Source organism: Artemia franciscana, chromosome 10 (genome assembly GCF_032884065.1).
Source record: "Artemia franciscana chromosome 10, ASM3288406v1, whole genome shotgun sequence".
Classification (NCBI taxonomy): Eukaryota; Metazoa; Arthropoda; class Branchiopoda; order Anostraca; family Artemiidae; genus Artemia; species Artemia franciscana.
In genome coordinates this window covers 44,086,416-44,109,282 of record NC_088872.1, presented here as the reverse complement: position 1 = coordinate 44,109,282, position 22,867 = coordinate 44,086,416, and the positions used below count along the sequence as shown (strand labels likewise).

The 22,867-nt window shown below is 34.9% G+C and overlaps 1 protein-coding gene and 1 long non-coding RNA gene across 2 annotated transcripts in view; one reads left to right on the top strand and one right to left on the bottom strand.

The window, feature by feature from the left end:
• The window catches only part of LOC136032230 (zwei Ig domain protein zig-8-like), a 196,307-nt gene that overhangs the window by 4,595 nt on the left and 168,845 nt on the right, over nucleotides 1-22,867 (bottom strand). The window contains exon 5 of the mRNA XM_065712449.1: nucleotides 18,743-18,902. Within this exon, the coding sequence (XP_065568521.1) occupies nucleotides 18,743-18,902 (160 nt within the window). The remainder of the gene's footprint in view (nucleotides 1-18,742; nucleotides 18,903-22,867) is intronic.
• LOC136032231 (uncharacterized) overlaps nucleotides 1-22,867 on the top strand; it is a 250,742-nt gene that overhangs the window by 82,399 nt on the left and 145,476 nt on the right. The window contains exon 2 of the long non-coding RNA XR_010618687.1: nucleotides 6,906-7,028. This is a non-coding gene — a long non-coding RNA (uncharacterized LOC136032231). The remainder of the gene's footprint in view (nucleotides 1-6,905; nucleotides 7,029-22,867) is intronic.

Genomic DNA, 22,867 nt, shown 5'->3' with positions numbered 1-22,867 from the left:
CGGTATTCATCGTCATTACCTCTAGGATTCGAATTGGCCAGAGGGGATAGCCCGCAAATTTGGCTAGGAATAAATGACCGATTTTAATGTTCGCAGGATTCATGCCTAGTAAATGAAAGATTATAAAGTGAAAGAAACTTATCTTTCCGTGAGGGCCGAGCCTCACTAATGTATCCAAGCGAACAATCAGTCCAAACTGTGCGAGGTCGGCCCAACTGCTAATCCTTTTTTACACTTGAAAGTGTAATTAACGCGCAGGCAAATTATATCCAATTTTCTCTACACACCACACTTGGCTATCGTATGTAATTTTCTCAATTCAAAACGCCAAAAATCTTATTGTGTGATAAATTCAAGTGTCAGATTGCACAATTTCTGTAGTCACTGAATTAATTCATGGCTAAGGAATCCAGTTCAAACAATTCAAAAGTTCAAACAGGTGTAATCCCTTTGAGAGCTATTTCAATACTGCAGCATATCAGTATACTGCAGGCATCTTCCCTGAATTAAATTCATTTTTTTCGGTAATCTCGGTTAAAATGTTTTTTCTTATATTATGAGAAATAAAAACATTCAGATCGAAATAAAGATTTTTAATTTTATGAATGGTTTAAGAATATTAAGTGGAAACTTCCAGGGCATGATGAGGGGATGTACAACTGACGAAAGGCCAATATGCGCATACTTACTTATATGAAATTACTCCGTATATGAAAGGGGCTTTTCCTCTTTAACGCCCCGCTCTTTACGCTAAAGGTTTTTACTGTTGTAAGAGGTAGAGTTAAGAGAAAGAGCCAAAGTTTAGCGTAAAGAGCGGGGCGTTGAAGAGGAAAAGTTCTTTCATATACGGAGTAATTTCATATAAGGAAGTATGCGCATATTGCCTTCTCGTCAGTAGTACATCCCCCTCATCATGCCCTGAAAGTTTCCACTTAATATTCTTAAGCCATTCATAAAATTAAAAATCTTTATTTCGATCTGAATGTTTCTATTTCTCATAATATCAGAAAAAAAAACATTATAACCGAGATTACCGAAAGAATGAATTTAATTCAAAGAAGATGCCTGCAGTATACTGATATGCTGCAGTATTGAACTAGCTCTCAAAGGGATTACATCTGTTTGAACTTTTGAATTGCTTGAACTTGATATCTTAGCCATGAATTAATTCAGTGACTACAGAAATTGTGCAATCTGATACTTGAATTTATCATACAATAAGATTTTTGGCGTTTTGAATTGAGAAAATTAGATACGATAGCCAAGTGTGGTGTGTAGAGAGAATTGGATATAATTTGCGTGCGCGTTAATTACACTTTTTAGTGTAGAGAAGGATTAGCAGTTGGGCCGACCTCGCACAGTTTGGACTGATTGTTCACTTGGATACATTAGTGAGGCTCGGCCCACACGGAAAGATAAGTTTCTTTCACTTTATAATCTTTCATTTACTAGGCATGAATCCTGCGAACATTAAAATCGGTCATTTATTACTAGACAAATTTGCGGACTATCCCCTCTGGCCAATTCGAATCCTAGAGGTAATGACGACGAATACCGGAGACTGCAAATTTGCTGTTTTTTTGCTACGGCAAAAAAACACGTCTTTTGCTACGGCAAAAAAAGGGGCTTTTCCCTCTTCAACGCCCTGCTCTTTGCGCTAAAGTTTGACTCTTTCTCTCAACTCTAATTTTTAAAACAGTAATAACTTTAGCGTAAAGATCAGGGCGTTGAAGAGGGAACAGCCCCTTTCATACACGGGGTAATTTCTGTTCGTTTTAAGTTTTAACATTGCTCTTTACTTTCAGTTAAAAAAACTTGTTTATTTAATTTAATTTCTGAACGTTTTTTAGTTAATCCTTGTTTTGATTTCGGCTCTCCACAGATGAATAATTTAAGCGAAATTGCATATTTATTTATTTGGCTAAATAGCTTTCCCATAGTTTTAATCGAATGATTTTTAGAAAAAAGGAGGGGGAGGAGGCCTAGTTGCCCTCCAATTTCTTGGGTACTTAAAAAGCAACTAGAACTTTTAGTTTTTTACGAACTTTTTCATTAGTAAAAGATATATGTAACTTACGAATTAGCTTACGTAACAAACTTCTATATTCGTACGTTTTTATTATGTATATGAGAGGGTTCACCCACTCGTCAATACCTCTCGTCAGCCTAAAGACTGAGGTATTAGGAGGAGGTGAACCCCTTACATGCGTAATATTTTCTGTTCGTTATAATGTTTAATGCTACTCCTTACTTTCAGTTGAAAAAACTTTTGAATATTTATTTTTTCATTGTTTTTTAAATAATGCTAGAAAATGCTGCGCCCCCTTTATGGAAATCTTCTTCCCCCATGACAAATTCCTCCATGGAAAGTATTTACCCCATAACTCCTTCTTCTCAACCCCCCTCCCAATCAAAAAATCCCCCTGAAAACGTCTGTACACTCCCCAAAAACCATTACTATATGCAAACACTGGTCAAAATTTGTAACTTGCAGCCCCTCCCCAAGGGGACTTTGGGGGAGTAAATCGTCCCCAAAGACATAGTTATAAGGTTTTTCAACTATGCCAAATAAAATGGTTTTCTCAGAATTTTGATCCGACGACTTTGGGAAAAAATGAGCGTGGGAGGGGGCCTAGGTGCCCTCCAATTTTTTTGATCACTTAAAAAGGGCACCAGAACTTTTCATTTACGTTCGAATGAGCTCTCTAGCAAAGTTCTAGGACCACTGGGTCGATACGATCACCCCTGGGAAAAAAAAACAAAAACAAACAAACAAACAAATAAACACCCATCCGTTATTTGTCTTCTGGCATAAAATACAAAATTCCACATTTTTGTAGATGGGAGCTTGGAACTTGTACAATAGGATTTTCTGATACGCTGAATCTGATGGTGTGATTTTCGTTAAGATTCTGTGACTTTTAGGGGATGTTTCCCCCTATTTTCTAAAATATCGCAAATTTTCTCAGGCTCGTAACTTCTGATGGGTAGGATTAGACTTGATGAAACTTATATATTTGAAATCAGCATTAAAATGCGATTATTTTTCTGTAACTATTGGTATCAAAATTCCGTTTTTTAGAGTTTTGGTTACTATTGAACCGGGTCGCTCCTTACTACAGTTCGTTACCACGAACTGTTTGGCACTAACTGGCACTGGTAGAGTTGAAAAGTCTTGCTCGATGTGGCAGGTCTTAATTTTACTTCTTTTATTTTTATTTTACGTTTTTGTGACCAAGCTCTTAGCAATACATCTAAGAGACTACAAAAACAAGTCAGCCAGTCCTAAATTAACAAAAGATAATTAAATACCGAATATTTAGCAACCTTTTGGTCATTTGTTCACTTCACTATTTAGTTTTAATGTGTAAAACAGGCTAATTATGTTTGGGTGTGCCTACCGTTAAAAGATTTGTCAAAAATTATTTATTGAGTGAAAAATTTTCAAATGATGCTTATAAAAATATAATTATTCTATAAAATTCCTCAAGAAAAAATATTCTTATCGATCAATAAAATAGAAAAAAATATACAGCAAGACTCCTGGTTTAGTAATCTGTTATATGCAGCGTAATAGCGCTGCCTATGAAAAGGTAGTGATCCTAAGTATTTTTTCTTTCACCAGGCCACTCTTGTGGACGGAGTTGTAGCATAAAATTTGAAAGTGGCTTATTTAATTGGAAATAGAAAGTTTTACTGCTCCTTTTAGAGTCAAAAGTGACTAAAAGACAAACAGCCTCCCTCCTATGTCCTCGTTACCTGTCCCCTCCCACCTCCAAGGACATCCCATAAAATTCGAGATAGTGATTTTGTTTAAAATAGTCGAAAAGTCCATTAATTAGACCTCCTTGAATGACATTACCCGCCAGTGCCTTTTTGGCAATAGCTTAGGCTGCGTAAGATGCCAATTGTTTACTTTTAAATTTTACATTAAGGATGGGGGACATTTTTAACCCTGGGCTTCCTAAAAGGTTAAGGGTATTGTAAAATTTTAAGGGGGCTGTAAGGGGGATATTCAACAAAATCAAGACACAATATGCATGATATGTGCACAGTATCCACTTTTTTCTTCTTGACATACCATTTCTTGTCATAGTTATTAATTCACTTTCTGTTCTCGCTGCCGCCTAAGACAAATATCATCCGCAAACAGAATTAACGCTTGATTAGAGCCCCGTTGTCTTCAGCCCTTCCAATTTCACTATACAGCCCACCAATTGCTAAGTATAGATAATTTAAATATATGCAAACAATACCGATCCCAAGGAAGACCCCTGTGAGACTCCACATCCTACTTTATGATCTATTGATGAACCTCCAGTTTCACAAAACAGGACTCAATCTTTAAGATAAGAAGCAAAAAGCCGCAGCGCATTCCCGCAAATGCATCCATTTTCTACTTTCTCTAATAAGATCGAATGGTCACAAGTATCAAACGCCTTTAATAAATCTAGAAATACTGAACCAATTTTAAATTTATTATCAAGGTCATCATTTACTGTTGTAGTGAATGTAAAGCTTCCAAGGAATAGTTAGGCGGGTGTTGTACTAAATAAAAAAGTTCTAGTGGTATTTTTAAGAGTCAAAAGATATTGGAGGGCAATCAGGCTTCCTCCCAAGCCTATTCATTTTCCAAACACACCCAGTCAAAAGTTTTTAGACAGTCATTTTGTTCAGCCTTGCCGAGTCCTAGCCGTGTGGTTAGAAACCCTGAGGTCAGGCGTTCGAGTCTTGGTGTCACTGGTTATGAAAAAAAAAACAGAAAAGAAATGACCGTTGATTGTCAGTTTAATGTACATATAGCCTACTGGTATTTATTCCTTCAAGTTTAAAGAATTTTAATTTATTAAAATCATAAAAGTGAAAACATTTAAAATGTTTTCTGTTTTCAGTAAAGTGCAAATTACATCCTGATCTTGAGAAGACATGGCTGTTGTTACTTGTTATCACTAATCATGTTAATTTTGTTCGTTTTGAATTTGACCCGGTTATTTATTGTATTTTCTGTTCGTTTTGGATTTCATTTATTTATTGATGGTGATGTTTGGTAGTTTTACGCTTGGAAGACTATTTGACTTTACTTCTGCTTATTTTTTGGTTTAACGAAGCTCTTTACTTTTCTTTTAAAAACTTTGTTGTGGAAAAAGTTGTTTGAAATTAATTTACTTAACAGTCAGTTTACTTTCGTTAGTTCTTTTGTTTTTGAGAAGTGTTGTTCTCGTTGATGTTTTGAAAAAAAACAAAAAAAAAACAAAAAAACAACACTATTCTCGAAGTAAAAATTGTTTTCAGTTAAGTGAAAATGACACCCATGTCTTTACATGGCCTAGGTGGCGTTACCCCTGCTACTGTTTGCGGTAAATTCTGTTCCTTTTAGGTTTAACCTAAGTATTTACTATAATTTCTGCACGTTTAGGGTACCATTTATTCATTGATAGTCGTTTGTGTTTATTTCCTGTTTTATATATTGCTTGACTTACTTTATGCTCCTCTTGGGTTAAATGTAGTTCCATAATTATTTTTTAAAGTATCTTTTTTTGGAAAACGTTCTTTGAAGTTAACAAACCAGGCGAACCTGAGTGAAAGCGCCAAAGAAAAATAAACAGAAGAAAACAATTTCAATGACTGCAAATCCGTAACGTAACCGACTGAAATTGACAAACCCAATCCATTAGCATAAAGATAGGAAAAATAGTCTAAGAGGAGGAAAAACGATTCTCTAATGGTCTCAGAGCTTAAGCAAACCACAGTCTAAGGGGTTAAAATAACATCTTTCAAACTATACTAGTAGTAGAAGTAAAAGAGTGAATGTTTGGGGCTGTTATTCAATCAGACAAAATCCTACAATCGGTATGTATCTTTTCTAAAGCAATTTAGCTTTGTAAAGCAATAAAACTGTCAATCTAAAAGCTTTTTTCATTGACTTGATTCCATTAGTGCTGAAGACGTTCAGTAGCCTCAGGTGTGAAAAAGTGACGGAAGACGAATTGCTGATACTGTAAATTAGAGAGGAAGTAGATAAATATAGTATTTCCTATGTTTTTAATTAAACCTTTCGAGGCTACTTTAAAGATGACTCTAGGACACGCAATCAGACTGCTTGAAGAATATCTACAAAGCGGAGATAAGAAGAGGTATATAAGGTGTGAAGAATATCTACAAAGCGGAGATAAGAAGAGGTTTATAAGGTGTGTAATTTATCGGGTTTGTGAAAGCTGCGATAGTTTTAAATTAATTTCTATCAAGTTTTAAAATTGAAGTGTTACTTTCCTGGTTACTTATAACTTTTAAAAGGTCCAGGAGTCAACCAAAAAGCAGCTTTCGTACTATATACGTAATTATCCATATTAAGTGGTTAACATTTGTTTCGTTACATATAGTAAACATGTTTTTTCAAGTTAGACTAACGTAAAAATCTATGAAATAACTATGATTATCGCCTAAAATCAACACTCTCACCGTAAGTGAAAATCCAAAATTACACCGTAATTTTGAAAAAAAGGACAACAAAAAAATTCACCCTAAGTTCAAAAATAATAGAACATAGATGGTTTCAAGTCCTGACCAAGCATCAAAGCCTTTTTTTGGAATGTTTAAGTTTAGAAAACAACACATTTTCAAAATTAATTAATTTTTAGTTTAGAAACTTCATTTTGTTTTTCTATGTCGAGAATTTCATAACCTAACTTAAACGTATGTAGCGTAAAATTCTACATAGAGCTTGAGTCTACTGCCTATGTTGCGGACAAATTACGAAACTCTCTAAAATTACATAATTTGAAATGATGCAAAGTCTTAAGTTATGCTAATATGAAAGATTCTAGGGCGTAGTGTTAAAAAACCGTAAGTCATGAGCTATATCTTTGACTTTCGTCTCTAATATATTACGAACAAAATTCTTCTAGGTCATAAAAGATGGTATGATCATTTTGAAATTCTGACAGCCATATTCTCTCAAGTACAGCAATAAGTATGCTATCTTAAGAAGCAGCATTAAGTGCAGGAACGATATTTGGAAACTGATAAAGGTAACGTATGTTTTCTTCCCAAGAATGATTGTCATTTAACTTGACAATTATGACCAAATTTACTGGCCAATTCGAGGTAAAAGCGATGGAAAAGTCCGCCTCTTTAGCTTTTAGAATGCTTTACCGATTCTTTTAGCCACAGAGTAACATTACTTCCACTCTGCGAAATTACTACTTAGGCAAAAAAAAAAAAAAAGCGGAAAAGATGGGTTTGTGAGCATACCTATGGCATCAGGAAATTGAGTAAGGCGAGACTAAAGATAAATTTTACTCCAGGAAAGATTCTGAACTTAGAACGAAAGTAAATATCTAAACACTTGCCAAATAATAGTAATTAAAAAGAGAGTATTGATAAAAAAAATGTCAGTAAGTGTAATCTTAGCTAGAGAAAAGTTGTCTTCTAAAGATCTTATGTCTTGTGACAATTTTTCATGACTTTGTTTAGTAGTTTCATGTTAGCAGCATCTAAATTTATGGCTTGCTAAAATAGATTATGAGATGGATTTAAACAAAATGTTTTTAAGCAAAAGAGATAAATTATCATTTTAGCTATTTAAAAAATTTGAATGAAAAATTTTTGGGTTTCAAATATTTATTAGTTCCACTGAAGACAAATTTCAAGAAATGGGTCTTTGAGTAGTCCAAAATACTTTCTTTCATAATTTACTATTTAGTTTGGAGTAAGTTTTTGACCATTAGCAAAGAAAATATACGAAAACCTTATTTTTGTTAAAAATAAATGATTTTCATCGGTATCAGCGGCTGACTCGCTTTGAAGGGTTTACTACTTCGACAAAAGTAGACTTACGGTAAAAAACAAACAACAAAAATCTTTAATGTCTTAGGAATAAAAATCAGCACCAAGGGAATCCCACTTGGCTATCATGGTGAAACACAGCTATACCTAACACGCACCATCATGGCTAAGTCAGCACTAAAGGCATTCTACTTGGCTGTCATGGTGCAACACCGCTATATCTAATACGCTCCTCCATGGCTAAATCAGCACCAATGGTATCCCAATTAGCTGTCATGGTAGAAAACGGCTATAAATTCTGACAGCTGTCCTCTGCCAAAATCTAGTTTTTGCATTTTTCAAGTTTTCGAGGAAATAACAAAATAGTATTTTTTTTTGTAGGGGGGCGAGAGAAACAAATGAAGATGGAGAGTTATCTCGATAAGTTTCCGAAGTGTCTTGTTATTGCTACTTCGTTTAATAAAAGACTCAAGGGCAAAATTATAGCAGTTCATATAACTGGCTTACCAATAAAGTGGAAGAATATAATAATCGCTTCTACCACAAATTCAAATTTAAGCACTTTTTGAACTCCTAAAAATGACGAATTTGCAATTAAAGTATGAGTTGTCGCTCGTTTTCCACAAAATAATACTACGTTTTCTCAGTGCCCTCTTTTTCTATCGTTTTCGAAAAAATAATGCTCCATGGTCTCAGAGATAAACTTATTTATAATAAAGTTAGTTTAGATTAGATTAGGTTAGGTTAAAAAGTGCTTAAATTTGAATTTACGGTAGAAGCGATTATTATATTCGTAAAGAACATAAAAAAGGAATCGAGTGGTATATTCACTTTATTGGTAAGCTAGATATATGAACTGCTATAATTTTACCGACTTAAGTACTATGCTTAATAATTCCAATACGTCCGTACTAATTTTGGTTATTGTAAAACGGAAAAATGAGGTTCATCCTGTGTAGATACTAGATTTTGCCTTAGAAAGTATCTCAGTATCTCGTAACAGATAGATAAATTCTTACTGCCCAATTGGAATCGCCGTATCGAAATCAAGGGAGATCCATACTTAACTCAAAAGTGATTTTTTGTGTAAATTCTAAATTCTGGCAGAGGGTAGAAAAAAATATTTATGTTATGTATTTGCAAAGGGGTGTGTCTTTTTCGTTTTATCGTTTTTTTATTTTGTTTTATTGAGAGCGGTTGAAAAGCAATGTGCCCCCAAAGGGAATATTATAAATGACTTACTTACATCCCGCGTTTCTTTGATCTAAAAAATGACATGTTTGGACATAGAAATCAAAATTATTATTTTGCAACACAAAAAACTACGTTGCTTTGGCAAAGTGAAATGTTGCATTTTCACTTCACATAAATACTAGCTAAGTAGTATAATTCAGGATGTAGCTATGTGGATATAGGATGTAGCTAAAATATAGTACAATGAAGGATGTAGTACACATTAAAAAAAATGCAACTGTGTGGAGGCTTTGTCATTTTAGGCTGCTTGTGAAAGGTTAAAAAAATCTGAGATTTTAAACTTTTTTGAATATAAGCAACTCAAATGGGAAGAGAATAAACTATTTAGCATAGTGTTTAGCATCTGCTAGTAGCAAAAAAAGGAAAATCTAACAACAAAAGGAAAAAAAGTTGAAAAAAGATATATTCAATGTAATATGATCCTTTCCAACTATTGAAAAAAGTGAAATTTCTGGATTTTATCAAGACTAAACGACCCAATCTAAGGGAATAAATTGCCTTAAATTTCGATTCAGAACTGGAGACGGAAAGGAAACTTTATATTTATGATGAATAAATAAATATCTAACAAACCTCATAGAGCATAAAGCTCTATTCCAACAAGTAAGAAAACAATTTAATAATTGATCATAAGAAACACAGAATAATTTATATAAACAACAAGAAATGCATGCCCATGTGTCCTGTTTGCACTTTTGCACTGTTAATCCAATCGTTAGATTTTTTTCCAATTCGAGTTGGTTGTATAAACTGTTGAACAAGTTAAAGATAGCTTAACTTGCAAACTATTTCATTTTAGCCTAATGAGCAAATGGTTAAGGAGGGGGCAATATCCTTCAAAATTTGGAACAACATCTTTTAGATTTAGTTTGAGTAGGTAGTATAAACTGTTGAGCATATGAGCCAAATTAAAATTCTCTGACTGCCACGTGTTACTTTTTCAAAATCTAAGACTTCATGGTCTTTTTCAAGCCAGAATTATAAGATCGTGAGCCAACTAGAGATTAAGAAGAGTCAGGGATGGTGTCTTTAACTTGCAAACTCAATAACTCTATAATGTCTGGCTACAAAATTCCCGGATACTAATTGCATCAAAAAGGATGACAAGAAAAGAAAAATTAATTCTTTGCCGTAACATGGGCAATGAAATTCAAGAGACACTTTAGCATTTACAAAATTAGGATTTAGCCGCAACTACCCCCTTTCCATACTTCAAACAGACATAAAATTCTATCTTTGAAAGAATGATAAAGCAAAAATAATATTATTTATCAAGATTAATCTTTGGGGGTAAATAAGATGGAGGGACAAGCTTCTGGCAACTCCTCTTTCAAAATCCCTGGTTCTATATATTTTTACCTTAGTTTCTCCCAAATTGGATCATTTTCTGTTTGTTTTTATTTTGTAGGTTTTTCCTTCTATCAATCCGTTCGTGGTCACAAACTGGAACTAAGGAGCGGCGTGGCTCACTAGTAACCAAAAGTCTAAAAAAAACTGAGCCTTGATAACAATTAAATAAAAAAAACTAGTTTTTTTAACTGAAAGTAAGGAGCGACATTAAAACTTAAAACGAACAGAAATTACTCCGTATATGAAATGGGTTGTCCCCTCCGCAGTCCCTCGCTCTTTACGCTAAAGTTTTTAATTGTTTTAAAAAGTAGAATTGTGGCAAAGAGTCAAACTTTAGCGTAAAGAGCGAGGGACTGCGGAGGGGACAACCCATTTCATATACGGAGTAATTTCTGTTCGTTTTAAGTTTTAATGTCGCTCCTTACTTTCAGTTAAAAAAACTAGTTTTTTTTATTTAATTTCTGAATGTTTTTGAATTAATGCATGTTTGATTTTGGCTCTCCGCACATAAATTATTGAAATGAAATTAGTATATTAATTTTTTTTTTTTTGGCTAAAACGTCTGTACACTTCCCAATAACCATTACTATATGTAAACACTGGTCAAAGTTTGTAACTTGCAGCCCCTCCCCCAGGAATTGTGGGGGAGTAAGTCATTCCCAAAGACATAGTTATTATGGTTTTCGACTATGCGGAACAAAATGGCTATCTTAAAATTTTAATCTGTTGACTTTTGGAAAAAATTAGCGTGGGAGGGGGCCTATTTGCCCTTCAATTTTTTTACCACTTAAAAAGGGCACTAGAACTTTTCATTTCCGTAAGAATGAGCCCTCTTGCGACACTCTAAGACCACCTGGTCGATACGATGACCCCTGGGGAAAAGAAAAAAACAACAACAAACAAACAAATAAACACGCACCCGTGATTTGTCTTCTGGCAAAAAATATGAAATTCCACATTTTTTTAGATAGGAGCTTGAAATTTTTGCTATAGAGTTCTCTGATATGCCGAATGCGATAGTGTGATTTTCGTTAAGATTCTATGACTTTTAGGGGATGTTTCCCCCTTTTTTCCAAAATAGGGCAAATTTTCTCAGGCTCGTAAGTTTTGATGACAAAGACTAAATTAATTGGAACTTATATATTTAGAATCAGCGTGAAAATTCGATTCTTTTGATGTATCTTTTAGCATCAAAATTCCGTTTTTTAGAGTTCCGTTTACTATTGAGCCGGGTCGCCCCTTACTACAGTTCTTTACCACGAACTGTTTGAAAAGGAAATAATTCGGTATTTCGGGGCTTCTGACATTATTACTCCTTTGCGGAAGTTAGGCTCAAAATTGAAAAAGGATTATATTTTTTCTCTGGGCCCCTTCCACCTCTTAGTTCGTTTATTTTCCCGTTAGTTTTCACCTGTTTTCGCTTTATAGTTGTGTTATCTCTTAGCAGTTCTTTCGTTAGTTGAGTTATGGTTGTGGTATATATGTTTTATCGCTCGTATAGTTGTGTTATTTTCAAATTATACTCCATAATAGAGAGGCTCCGAACACCCAGCATTGTATATTAAGCTCTGAATTTGACGTTTTTTTCTAACGTGACCAGATTCGTCCTGCGCCCTTTTCATTGAATTTTTTCCCCCATGGCATATTTCTTCAAGGAAAGATCCTCCCACATAGCCCCCTCCCTCAACCCTACCCCCAAAACCAAAAAATCCCCCTGAAAACGTCTATACACTTCCCAATAACCATTATTATATGTAAAAACTGGTTGAAGTTTGTAACTTGCAGCCCCTCCCCCAGGAACTGTGGGGGAGTAAGTCACCCCCAAATACATAGTTATTATGATTTTCGACTATGCTGAACAAAATGGCTATCTCAAAATTTTGATCTGTTGACTTTGGGAAAAAATGAGCGTGGGAGGGGGCCTAGATGCCCTCCAATTTTTTTGGTCACTTAAAAAGGGCACTAGAACTTTTCATTTCCGTTAGAATGAGCCCTCTTGCGATATTCTAGGACCACTTGGTCGATACGATGACCCCTGGGAAAAAAAACAAAAAACAAAAAAAAAAACAAACAAATAAACACGCACTCGTGATTTGTCTTCTGGCAAAAAATGCAAAATTCCACATTTTTGTAGATAGGAGCTTGAAACTTCTACAGTAGGGTTCTCTGATACGCTGAATCTGATGGTGTCATTTTCGTTAAGATCCTACGACTTTTAGGTGGTGTTTCCCCCTATTTTCCTAAATAAGGCAAATTTTCCCAGGCTCGTAACTTTTGATGGGTAAGACTAAACTTGATGAAACTTATATATTTAAAATCAGCATTAAAATGCGATTCTTTTGATGTAGCTACAGATATCAAAATTCAATTTTTTAGAGTTTTGGTTACTATTGAGCCGGATCGCTCCTTACTACAGTTCGTTACCACGAACTGTTTGATAGATACATCAAAAGAATCTCATTTTGATGCCGATTAAAAAATATAGATTCATTATATTTAATACTATCCATCAAAAGTCACGAGCCTGAAAAAATTTGCCCAATTTTTGAAGGGGATAAAAATAAAAAAATAAAGTGATCTAGATGAAAATCAGATCATGAGATTCAATATATTAGAGAACCCTATTGAAGAGGTTCCAAGCTCCTATATAGAAAAATGAGGAATTTTGCATATTTTGCCAGAAAAAAATCGCCGATACGTGTTTATTTGTTGTTTTTTTTTTATATATTTATATATTTTTTTATATATTTATCCCAGGGGTAAATCGTATCGAATCAATAATTATAGAAGATCGGGAGAGGACTTTCTTGATTGGAAATCAAAAGTTCTAACGCCCTTTTTAAATGACCAAAAATACTAGAGGGCAACAATTTCCCCTCCCAAGCCTCTTTTTCTTCCAAAGTAATTTGATAAAAATTTGAGACAGCCATTTTGTTCAAAATAGCTAAAAGGTTCAACAACTATGCCTTTGGTAATAGTATGACCCCTATAGCCCTTGAGCGAGATTTTCAACAATGATGGAATTGTCTAAAGGAATTCTAAGGAGGGAGGGGGTAGTATACATGGAAGGAACTTCTAATGGATGAGTTTTCCGTGAGAGGAGGGAAATTTTCATGCCTGATTGAAAAACGGCTCTACTTGAAAAAGAGTTGAAAATTAATTAAAAAAAAATGACTGAAACTAAGGAGCAGCATTAAAACTCAAAACGAACAGAGGTTATCCTGTATACAAGGAGTTGCCCCCTTCCTCAATAACTTGCTCTTTATGCTATAGTTGACTACTTATCCCAAATTCTTAAGAACGACTCTTGAACCACAAGGGCCGTTTAATTGGAGCAAGAAGCTTTTTCAAAAGTTCTGAAAAAATTTAGCGTGAGAAGCGAGGTACTGAGGAGGGGATCAACCCTTTTATACACGTAAAAATTTCTGTTCGTTCTGAATGTTAATGCTGTTCTTTATTTTCAGTTGAATTTTTTATTATTTAATCCTTAAATAAACTCTATTTGCTAAAAAGGAAGGAAATAAGCTTCTTTACTTATGTTATGAGAAGAGCACTAAAAAATTTAACAAGGCTCGTCTACCAAATACAAACTTTTTTACGCCTCTGAATATAACATATAAATGTGATACAACTTCTTTTTTATTTCTGATGCCATTACGAGCATTTTGAATCTTAGTTAAATTAGTTAGTAATGGAAAATTAATTGTTACACCAGTGCTTTTTTATGCTTATTTTAAGTAAATATACCCTTTCGTTACGAAACTAAAGATTAATAAAATTGCGAAGGTTATTAGCCACAAAAATACTTTTCTAAAAATAATAGGTTTATACTTTGCATACTAGCTGAATACTTTGGCTGAACCTTGTCCATATCGTTTTTCTTTTTACTAGAAGGCAATTTTTTTAATTTTTCGAAATTTCTGTGTTTTATTACTATTATGTGTGTCTATTTCTTCTGACAGCAAAAGCAGAATTTTAGAGCTTCCATCTGCAAAAATGTGGTATTGTATTGCGGAATATATTTTTTGTCAAAAGAATGATCAAGCAGGCGTGTTTATTTTCTTTTTTTGTATGTTGTCCACCAGAGGTGATCATATTGACCCGTTAGTCCTAAAATTTCGCAAAAGTGCTAATCCAAACGCAAATTAAAAGTTCTGCTGTCCTTTTTAAGTGACCCAAAAAATCGAAAGACAACTAGGCGGCCTATCATGCTCATTTTCCTGAAGTCACCGGATCAAAATTTTCAGATAGACATTTTGTTCAACATAGTTGGAATATCTGATAACTATGTATTTGAGGACGACTTGATCCCCCACAGTCCACGGGGGAAGGGCTGCATGTTATGAACTTTATCCGTTGTTTAAATATAGCACTGGTTAATGGTAAGTATGCAGACGTTTTCCGGTTTTTTTTCTGGTGGAGAATTTGGGGGATTTGGTTACACGGAAGAATCTTTCTATGGAGGAATTTTTCATGAGGGAAGAGAATTTGGATGAAGGGGGCGCTGAATTTCCCAAAATTGTTTAAAAAGAATCAGAAATTAGAAAAAAAAAACAGTTTTTTCAACTGAAAGTAAGGAGTAACGTTAAAACTTAAAACAAACAATAATTATTACATATGTGAGGGAGTTATGAGTATATATAGATTATGATTATGATAACTAGCAAAAGTGCTAGTTATTCTAATTAAACGGCCTTTGTGATTCAGGGGTCATTCTTAAAGAATTGGAACAGAATTCAAACTTTAGCTTAAAGAGCGAGGTTTTGACGAGGGGGCGAACCCTCTCATATTACGCATATGAGGAAGTTTACCCCCTCGTCAGAACCTCGCTCTTTTCGCTAAAGTTCGAGTTTTGTTAAATAATGGTCGATATAAGCAATAATTTGCTTGTGTTGTTTTCTGGCTAATGTTAGCATATAATTTTATCTTAAGCAGCTTCATAACTATAATTTTTACGTGATAACAAACCGAAGATATTGTATGTCTTCGGCTGTGGTTTTTATTAAATAAAGAAAAAGTTTTTTTCCAATTGAAAGTAAGGAATAACATTAAAACTTAAAACGAACATAAACTAGACCTACGTTGCCCGGGCAACGTGAAGTATCGCGGCAACCTTTGTCCGGCTTCGCCGACTAAAGTGTTGCGAGAGCAACACTTTGATTTTTTTTCTTCGCTTTCAATCAGTAGTCACATGACCTAAGGCTATTCCTTAGTGTTGAAAAAATAACAACAAAATAGTATCGAAAGAAGGGACTAAATTGACTTTGCAGCCAGTTGAACTTTATCCTTTTCAATCGCAGACATCGTGACGGATGAAAACTCAGAACAATATCTTATATAATCTAGTTGGTATTATTAAGCTATCCCTAACTTTTCAGGATCAAAATACCATAGATGACATTCTATTAATTATTACGAAACTATCTCATTGTTTTACATTCTCGTTTGTGCTTGTTTCTTCACTATCGGTTAAATGATGAAGTTGTCAGCCTATCGAAGTTTTTAAAACGGTATGTTCAAATAAGAACGCAATCAATTATACATGACCAAAGGCTATTCCTCAGCGTTGAAAAAACAACAACTACAAAATAATATCGGAAGAAGGGACTAAATTGACTTTGCAGCCATTTGAACTTTGTCCTTTTCAATTGTAGACATCGTGACGGATGAAAACTTGGAACAATATCTTATTTAATCTAGTTGGTATTATAAAGCTATCCGTAACTTTTCAGGTTTAAAATACCATAGGTGACACTAATTATTACGAAACCACTTCATTGTTTTACGTCATCGTTTGTAACCGTTGCGCAGCACTTAATTATATCAGATTTAAAGAGATCGAATACAATGTGCACCAATTTGCACAAATTTCTAGCCCAAAGTGAACAGATTCTTACTTACAAGTCCCTCTCCCTTGATAGACATCAATTTCGTCGGAAACAAATAAATGGGTACACCAACTAGCAAAAGTGGCAAGCCCCTCCTCGCTGAAGATTATTGTAGCCCAACAGAAAATTATTGCTTACAAGTCCCCTACATGTCTTACCACTGGATCCAAATTGGTTTAACCATGAAATACACCGAAAACAAATAATAGGTACACCAACTAGCAAAAGTGGCAAACCCCTCATTGCCGAAGATGACTATGAGCTAACAGCCGTTTTTCGCCCAAAGTGAACCAATTCTCACTTATAAGTCCCTCTCCCGTGATAAGCATCAAGTTCACCGGAAACGAATAAATTGGTACACCAACAAGCATAGTTGCAAACCCCTCATCGCTGAAGTTGACTGTAGCCTAACATCAGATTATTACTTACAAGTTTCCTACATGTCTTACCACTGGAACCAAATTGGTTTTACCATCAAATACACTGGAAACAAATAATAGATACACCAACTAGCAAAAGTTGCCAACCCCTCGTTACCAAAGGTGATTATTACCTAACAGCCGACTGTTGCTTACAAGTCCTCTATATGTCTCACAATTTGTATCGACCTATATTTCATTTCAGTGTGTACCTTACTACTGAAGTTGTCAACCCCTTGAAACTTTCAAACTGGTATACCTCATGAAGGAATTTTTGTACCAAAAAATGGACTTTAATCAGCTCATCAAGAGCTAACGATTGCCGTCGAAAAAAATTCTATCTGTTTTAGTTCAAAAGTTGATTTTTTTTTTGCCGTAGGCTAACTTTCTAACGTCACCGCCTAGAAAGGAGCAAAGGATAAGCTCCAATTTCTTTAGCAATGAGAGAACTGTTAAAGTTTATTAGGCACGTCTGATACCATTTCTCTACCGCAATCCCTAGTCCGAAAATCCGAATGATAAACCCAGCTGAAATCTCGAACAGAAATGGGTAGAAACAATAGATAGCAGTACTTTCGGACCCGTGGGAAAATGCCACATTTTTGCATCTGTAAATTTTTTGATTTACTACTCAAAGAGTATATATTGGCTGTGGGGCCAGGTAACTGCCGCATATATTTAACACTTATAGATTTTAGTCCATCTTCAATTTGAAAGTAGTGCCTCCGTGCTTGCCTGCTAGAACGGAGCTTTCAACTCGAAAGCAGAAACATGGTTTGATGAAACGAAAGCTTGGCTGCACAACTTCAGATACTCCTCTCTGACATAGGCTATATAACTCCACTTCACTTCGCACATCATATGCTCTACCATCCCTTTTGCAAAAACAAGCCAAAACGATCCTTTTTGGCCCCAGGCAAGAGTTCTGCGGAGTTTTTCAAAATGTAATGTCATATTCATCAATCCGGCCTGAGGTCCACACTTTCCGTAAAAACCGCACAGGTTAGACCCATACCAGTTTCCAGGAATAAGCTGAGATCGGCGGCATAGAAAAAAAAACGGGACAAAACCAAAGTGTTGCTCTCGCAACACAATTATTACGTATATCTTTTAGAGATCTTTTTTTCATTCATTTCGGTCATTTAAGAATTGCTCAACTTGTGACTTTAATTTTCACGAAAATAGTTTCGACCTATTTGGCCGTTCTGTTACTATGCCTTACAAAATTAGCTCCGCAAATATTACTAATTTTAGCTACATCGGAGAATCTTTCCATGGAGAGATTTCTTGTGGGGGGAAGGGAATTTCCCATGGAGGAGGAGCTGGATTTCCCGATTTTGTTTAAAAACAATCAGCAATAAAATGTTTTTTCATCTGAAAGTAAGAAGCAACATCAAAACTTAAAACGAATAGAAAATATTACGTATATGAGGGGGGTTGCCTCTCCTCAATAGATCGCTCTTACCTCGAAGTTTCTGTTTTAACTTTTAAAACAGGCTATTATTCTAATATAACAGCCTTTGTGATTCAGGAGTTATTCTTAACAACTGGAACAAAAATGAAACTTAGGTTATTATAAGGCTACTATTAGTAAAAGAAAAAGCAAAATTAACAAGCAAATTTCGTTTTAATTATTCATATACAGTGGGCCATATTCAAAACCTGCATTAATTCAGAACGTTCAGAAATTAAGTAAAAAAAAAAGTAATTTTAGCTGAAAGTAAGGAACAGCATTAAAAATTAAAACGAAAAGAAATTATTCAATATATGAAAGGGGCTGTCCCTCCTCAACTCCCCGCTCTTTACACTAAAGTTTTTTACTGCTTTAAAAAGTAGAGTTGTGAGAAATAATCAAAATTTAGTGTAAAGAGTAAAAGTGTAAAATTCGTGATGGGAGAGTCCCTTTTATATACCGAATATTTTCTGTTCGTTTTAAGTTTTAATGTCGCCCCTTACTTTCTGTAAAAAAATAGTTTTTTTATTTGATTTTATATATAAGAGGACAATTATTTGATAGGATTAACCTATGCTGTCTAGAAAACTTACCGCTCAGCACGTGCACAAAAACTGAAGCTGGTTCAACCCCATCTGGTGAGCATGTGTAATTACCAGAATCGTTGGGGTTGGCATTCTTAATTATTAGTCTACTGACGTCGACTGTTCTTCGGTCAATATGTAGACGAGGTCGATTGACAAAGTTCAAAACCTACAACAACAAAAATGAGATATGTAAAACTTTGGAAGTGGCATCTGGTGGTGGCATCAATCCCAGTTCATGGTCAGAGCCTCTCTCTTATTGGAGGCCCTTGAATCTTGTACATTCATACACCAATGGTGTAAAACTAACAAACAAGCTCGGCTCAGTTAGCAATGCACGTTATCAACAAGAATATTATTCACAAAGTTGTGTACTTGAGTCCCAGATATGACATTTTTTCTGCAAATATTGAGAAAACGTATCGATATTGGACTAGGGTAAACGTGCAGACGAATAAAAAACTCGAATAAGGGCTGGGATTTGGGGTTTTTGTAAATTTGTTTTTCTGAGGCTATAGTTCTGATAAGTCTGCCCTGTTTTATGTCACGGCCGAGGGATCGTATTTCTAAGTCAAATTTAGCGGATAAACGAACTCTATTCCAGGGATTTCCAGGCCTTACACACAAAGAAACGAAATTTGGGTTTTGTCTGAGAAGAATGATACAATGTGCGTGCAGATCTGCTTTTTTTTGCTTTTACAGAGCTGATAGTATTGCACTGATGATCCTAGAATATTGGAAGAAGGCTCATTTGAACAAAATCTAAAGTTTTAGTGCCATATTTGAGTAGAAAAAAAGATTGAGCCATAGCAAAATAGCCACAGCAAAACCCTTGCTCTTTGTGTTAAAGTTTTACTTTTAATCTTCAATGTCTTAGGAACAATTGCTCAAGCACAGGGACATTTGGATTGGAATTTTTTTACAATGTAATTTGAATGGAAAAGCTTGTTAATCTACCTTTACTTTAAACGTTGAAACTTTCTGTTCAACAGTATTAAAAGGAAAATTGTAAATCAGCACTTGGAATTATCGTTTGATTACATTTTGTTGCTGCAACAAATACTTTCATGGTATCACTATTTCATTTTAGCATAATGAGTAAAAGCTTATGGAGGGAGCAGCATCCCTCAAATTTAGAACAATTTCTGTTAGTTTTAAGCTTTAATGGAACTCTTTACTTTCATTTGAAAAGAAAACTTTTTGTATTTAATAACAGATAAGTATTAATAAATACAAAGGAAAAAGGAGGGCTCACTACACATTGTTGAACTCAGGACCTGACGTGATTATTTTAGGTCTAAGTAGTAAAAATGATTAATTTATTGACTTAATCTATTCGAATAACTAACATCGGATTTGAAAGTGTCATAGCCCGTTCAGACACACGGGGAAACACTAAGAAAAACCGTCGGTACCATTGGAAAACCGACTAGTTTTTTCTATAGTACCGATCAGTTGTTATGGGGAGGAATTTACTCCAGTTTCCCTATGATACTGTTCAGTTTTTTTGTGTTTTATTATGGAGAAATGAGCAAAAATTTTGAAATTGGAAAGCATTTCAGACGTTAGGCCGTGAAATTTCGAGATTTGGTAGTTCTTCTTCAATTTTTGTTGCTACTGCAACAACACAAAAAGCAAGAGATGCTGCAGCTTCTAAACCTTTCTAAACCAGCTTCTAAGCCAAAAATATTTGGGTTTCAAAAAGTATTATAGCACGTTGAATGTGTCAAAGACCGTTCAAACAAATGGGGCCACGCTAAAGAAACCATCGGTACTATATGAAAACCGATTGTTTTTTTTTCATAAAACCGATCGGTCTTGGGGCTAGGAATTTGTTTTAGTTTTCCTATGATACCGTTCAGTTTTTCGTAAGTCTTCAAGCAGAAATGAGCTAACATTTTGAAATAAGAAACCATGTCAGTTATTAAGCGCACGAAATTTTAAGATTTGCTGGTTCTTCGTCAATTTTCGTTGCTTTTGCAACAACACAAAAAGCGAGAGATGCTGCAGCTTCTAAACTGAAGGTATCTGGATCTGATAACATTTCTTTAAATTTGCTGCAAGACTTTTGGGCACAGAAAAGGTGCACAAGGACTTGTTATCTGTTCTTTTTGAAAAAATATTTCACCTATCGTTTGAACACTTTTCCTTTCCTGCGATGGTTTTTTTTATCGGTTTTCCTACGCATCTGAACTAAAAATTGCACTAAAAAAGTAAAAATTCCACATCTGGTTAAAATTTAGATTGCACAAGCATTTCATAAATTCGTCTCATCAGTTGTAGCACCTAAAGATCTTCTATTTTTATGCATCTATATTGTTAATTTATGTCATACACGACATACATATGACATATCGCTCAATATATGGGCAATATATCAGAACTCCTTAATCCAGATACGTTTGCAAGGTACTGTTTGTAATCGTATTCGGGTGCGCCGTGGTGTTAAGCAAGGTTCTGTTCTCTGTCTGGCAATATTTAATGAGTCTATTAGAGTAGTCACATGATAGCTTCCACTATACTTAATTGAGCCATATATCGACGCAAGTCACTTGTCTTATAATCGATGACATTATTCTCTTGGCTGATAATCTTGGGGCACTCCAGAACGCTGTTGATTTTGTTTGCTATGGACTGAAAGAAATCGGTCTTTAAGTTGCTATTTCCAAAACAGAGTTTCTTGTCTTTGGACTTGAGGTCGCCTCCAATGATACAATCCAAGTTGGTCCCGCCGCAATATCATGTTCCAGTTCACTTAGGTATTTAGACCTTCCGTTTGGAACTTCAATTAGATCCACAAGGCAGCTTATAATTGTTTCTTTCATAGAGAAACTAAGAAAATCTTATGATCTTCTCGCCGGGATAAAGGTAAAGGTCGGCTATATAATGCGTTTTTTGTACCACATGCGTTGTTTTTGACGCCTTTTTGGTAATTTTTCTCTGCATTTGATAAAACCAAATCCGATCGCTGTTCTTTAGGTTCTGGAAGTATCTTTTAGTATCCTTATTTGGGCTCGTAATAGTTGCATGTCACGAAAGTACTGTGTTTTTGAGATTTGTCAAAAATGGATGAACTGTCACGTAGATTTTCTAGCCGCTGCAACAGAATTATAAATATTCCACTGACTTGCCTTCTATCAAGTGCCTAGTGTTGCTAGTTGTGAAATCTTATAATGTTTGACCATGTACTAAAGCATGAAGAAGACAATGGAAAAAGGGTTGATTTAGTAATACTTATAGAATGTGCAGAAGAGAGCGGGATTGAATAGGAAGAACCGTATAGGTACGGGCCAGGTCATAGGCCTTAAACTGCTGGGGACAGGCAGCTCAAATACCCACACTTTCCACTCTACATCATTAGAAAGTAATTTCATAAGGAGGAGAAAGCTGGGTATATTGTGACATTTCTAGTAGAACAATGGGAGTAGGTATGGTTTTACATGAATAAAGGACTATGCGCCATACTCTTGCTTTATATCTGCTTAAAACTACGGCCACAATAAATTATCGTGTATATGAGGAGGTTTTTACACACTCGAGCTCTCACTCTTCATGGTAAAGTGAGATGCTTTCTTCGGTCCATCGGGAACGAATGCTCTTACACAAGAGTCAATATGCGAGGTGGGTTTTGTTTTTCTTTTTTTTTATCACAACGTTCCAAGAATGAATGGGCTAACTTGTTCGCAATGGCTTTACTGAAACAAACGATTAAAACAATTATTTTTAAGAGTAATCGACAAATCAAACAGTTACGTGGTAACTACAATACGGAGCAATTTGGCCTTATCATAACCTAAACTCTACAAATAGGAATCTTGATAGCAATCGATAGGTCAAATGAATTTGCTTTCCATGCTAATCTAAAGTACATAAAATTCATTAAGTGTAATGTTACCCATTAACATTACCCATGAGAGCCTAAGGAAGCTTCGTCGATTTTCTAAAAAGGGGGTAAAAACACTAAAAAAACTGATGTGATGTTAATGGGAATCACCCCATCACATTCACCGTGTAAGAAAACCCTACCGTAAAGTTTTAAGGCTCCTATCTACAAAAATTTAGAATTCTGTATTTTTACCATAAGAAAGACAATATATACTCGTTTTATTTTTTTTCCCATGGATGAATGTATTG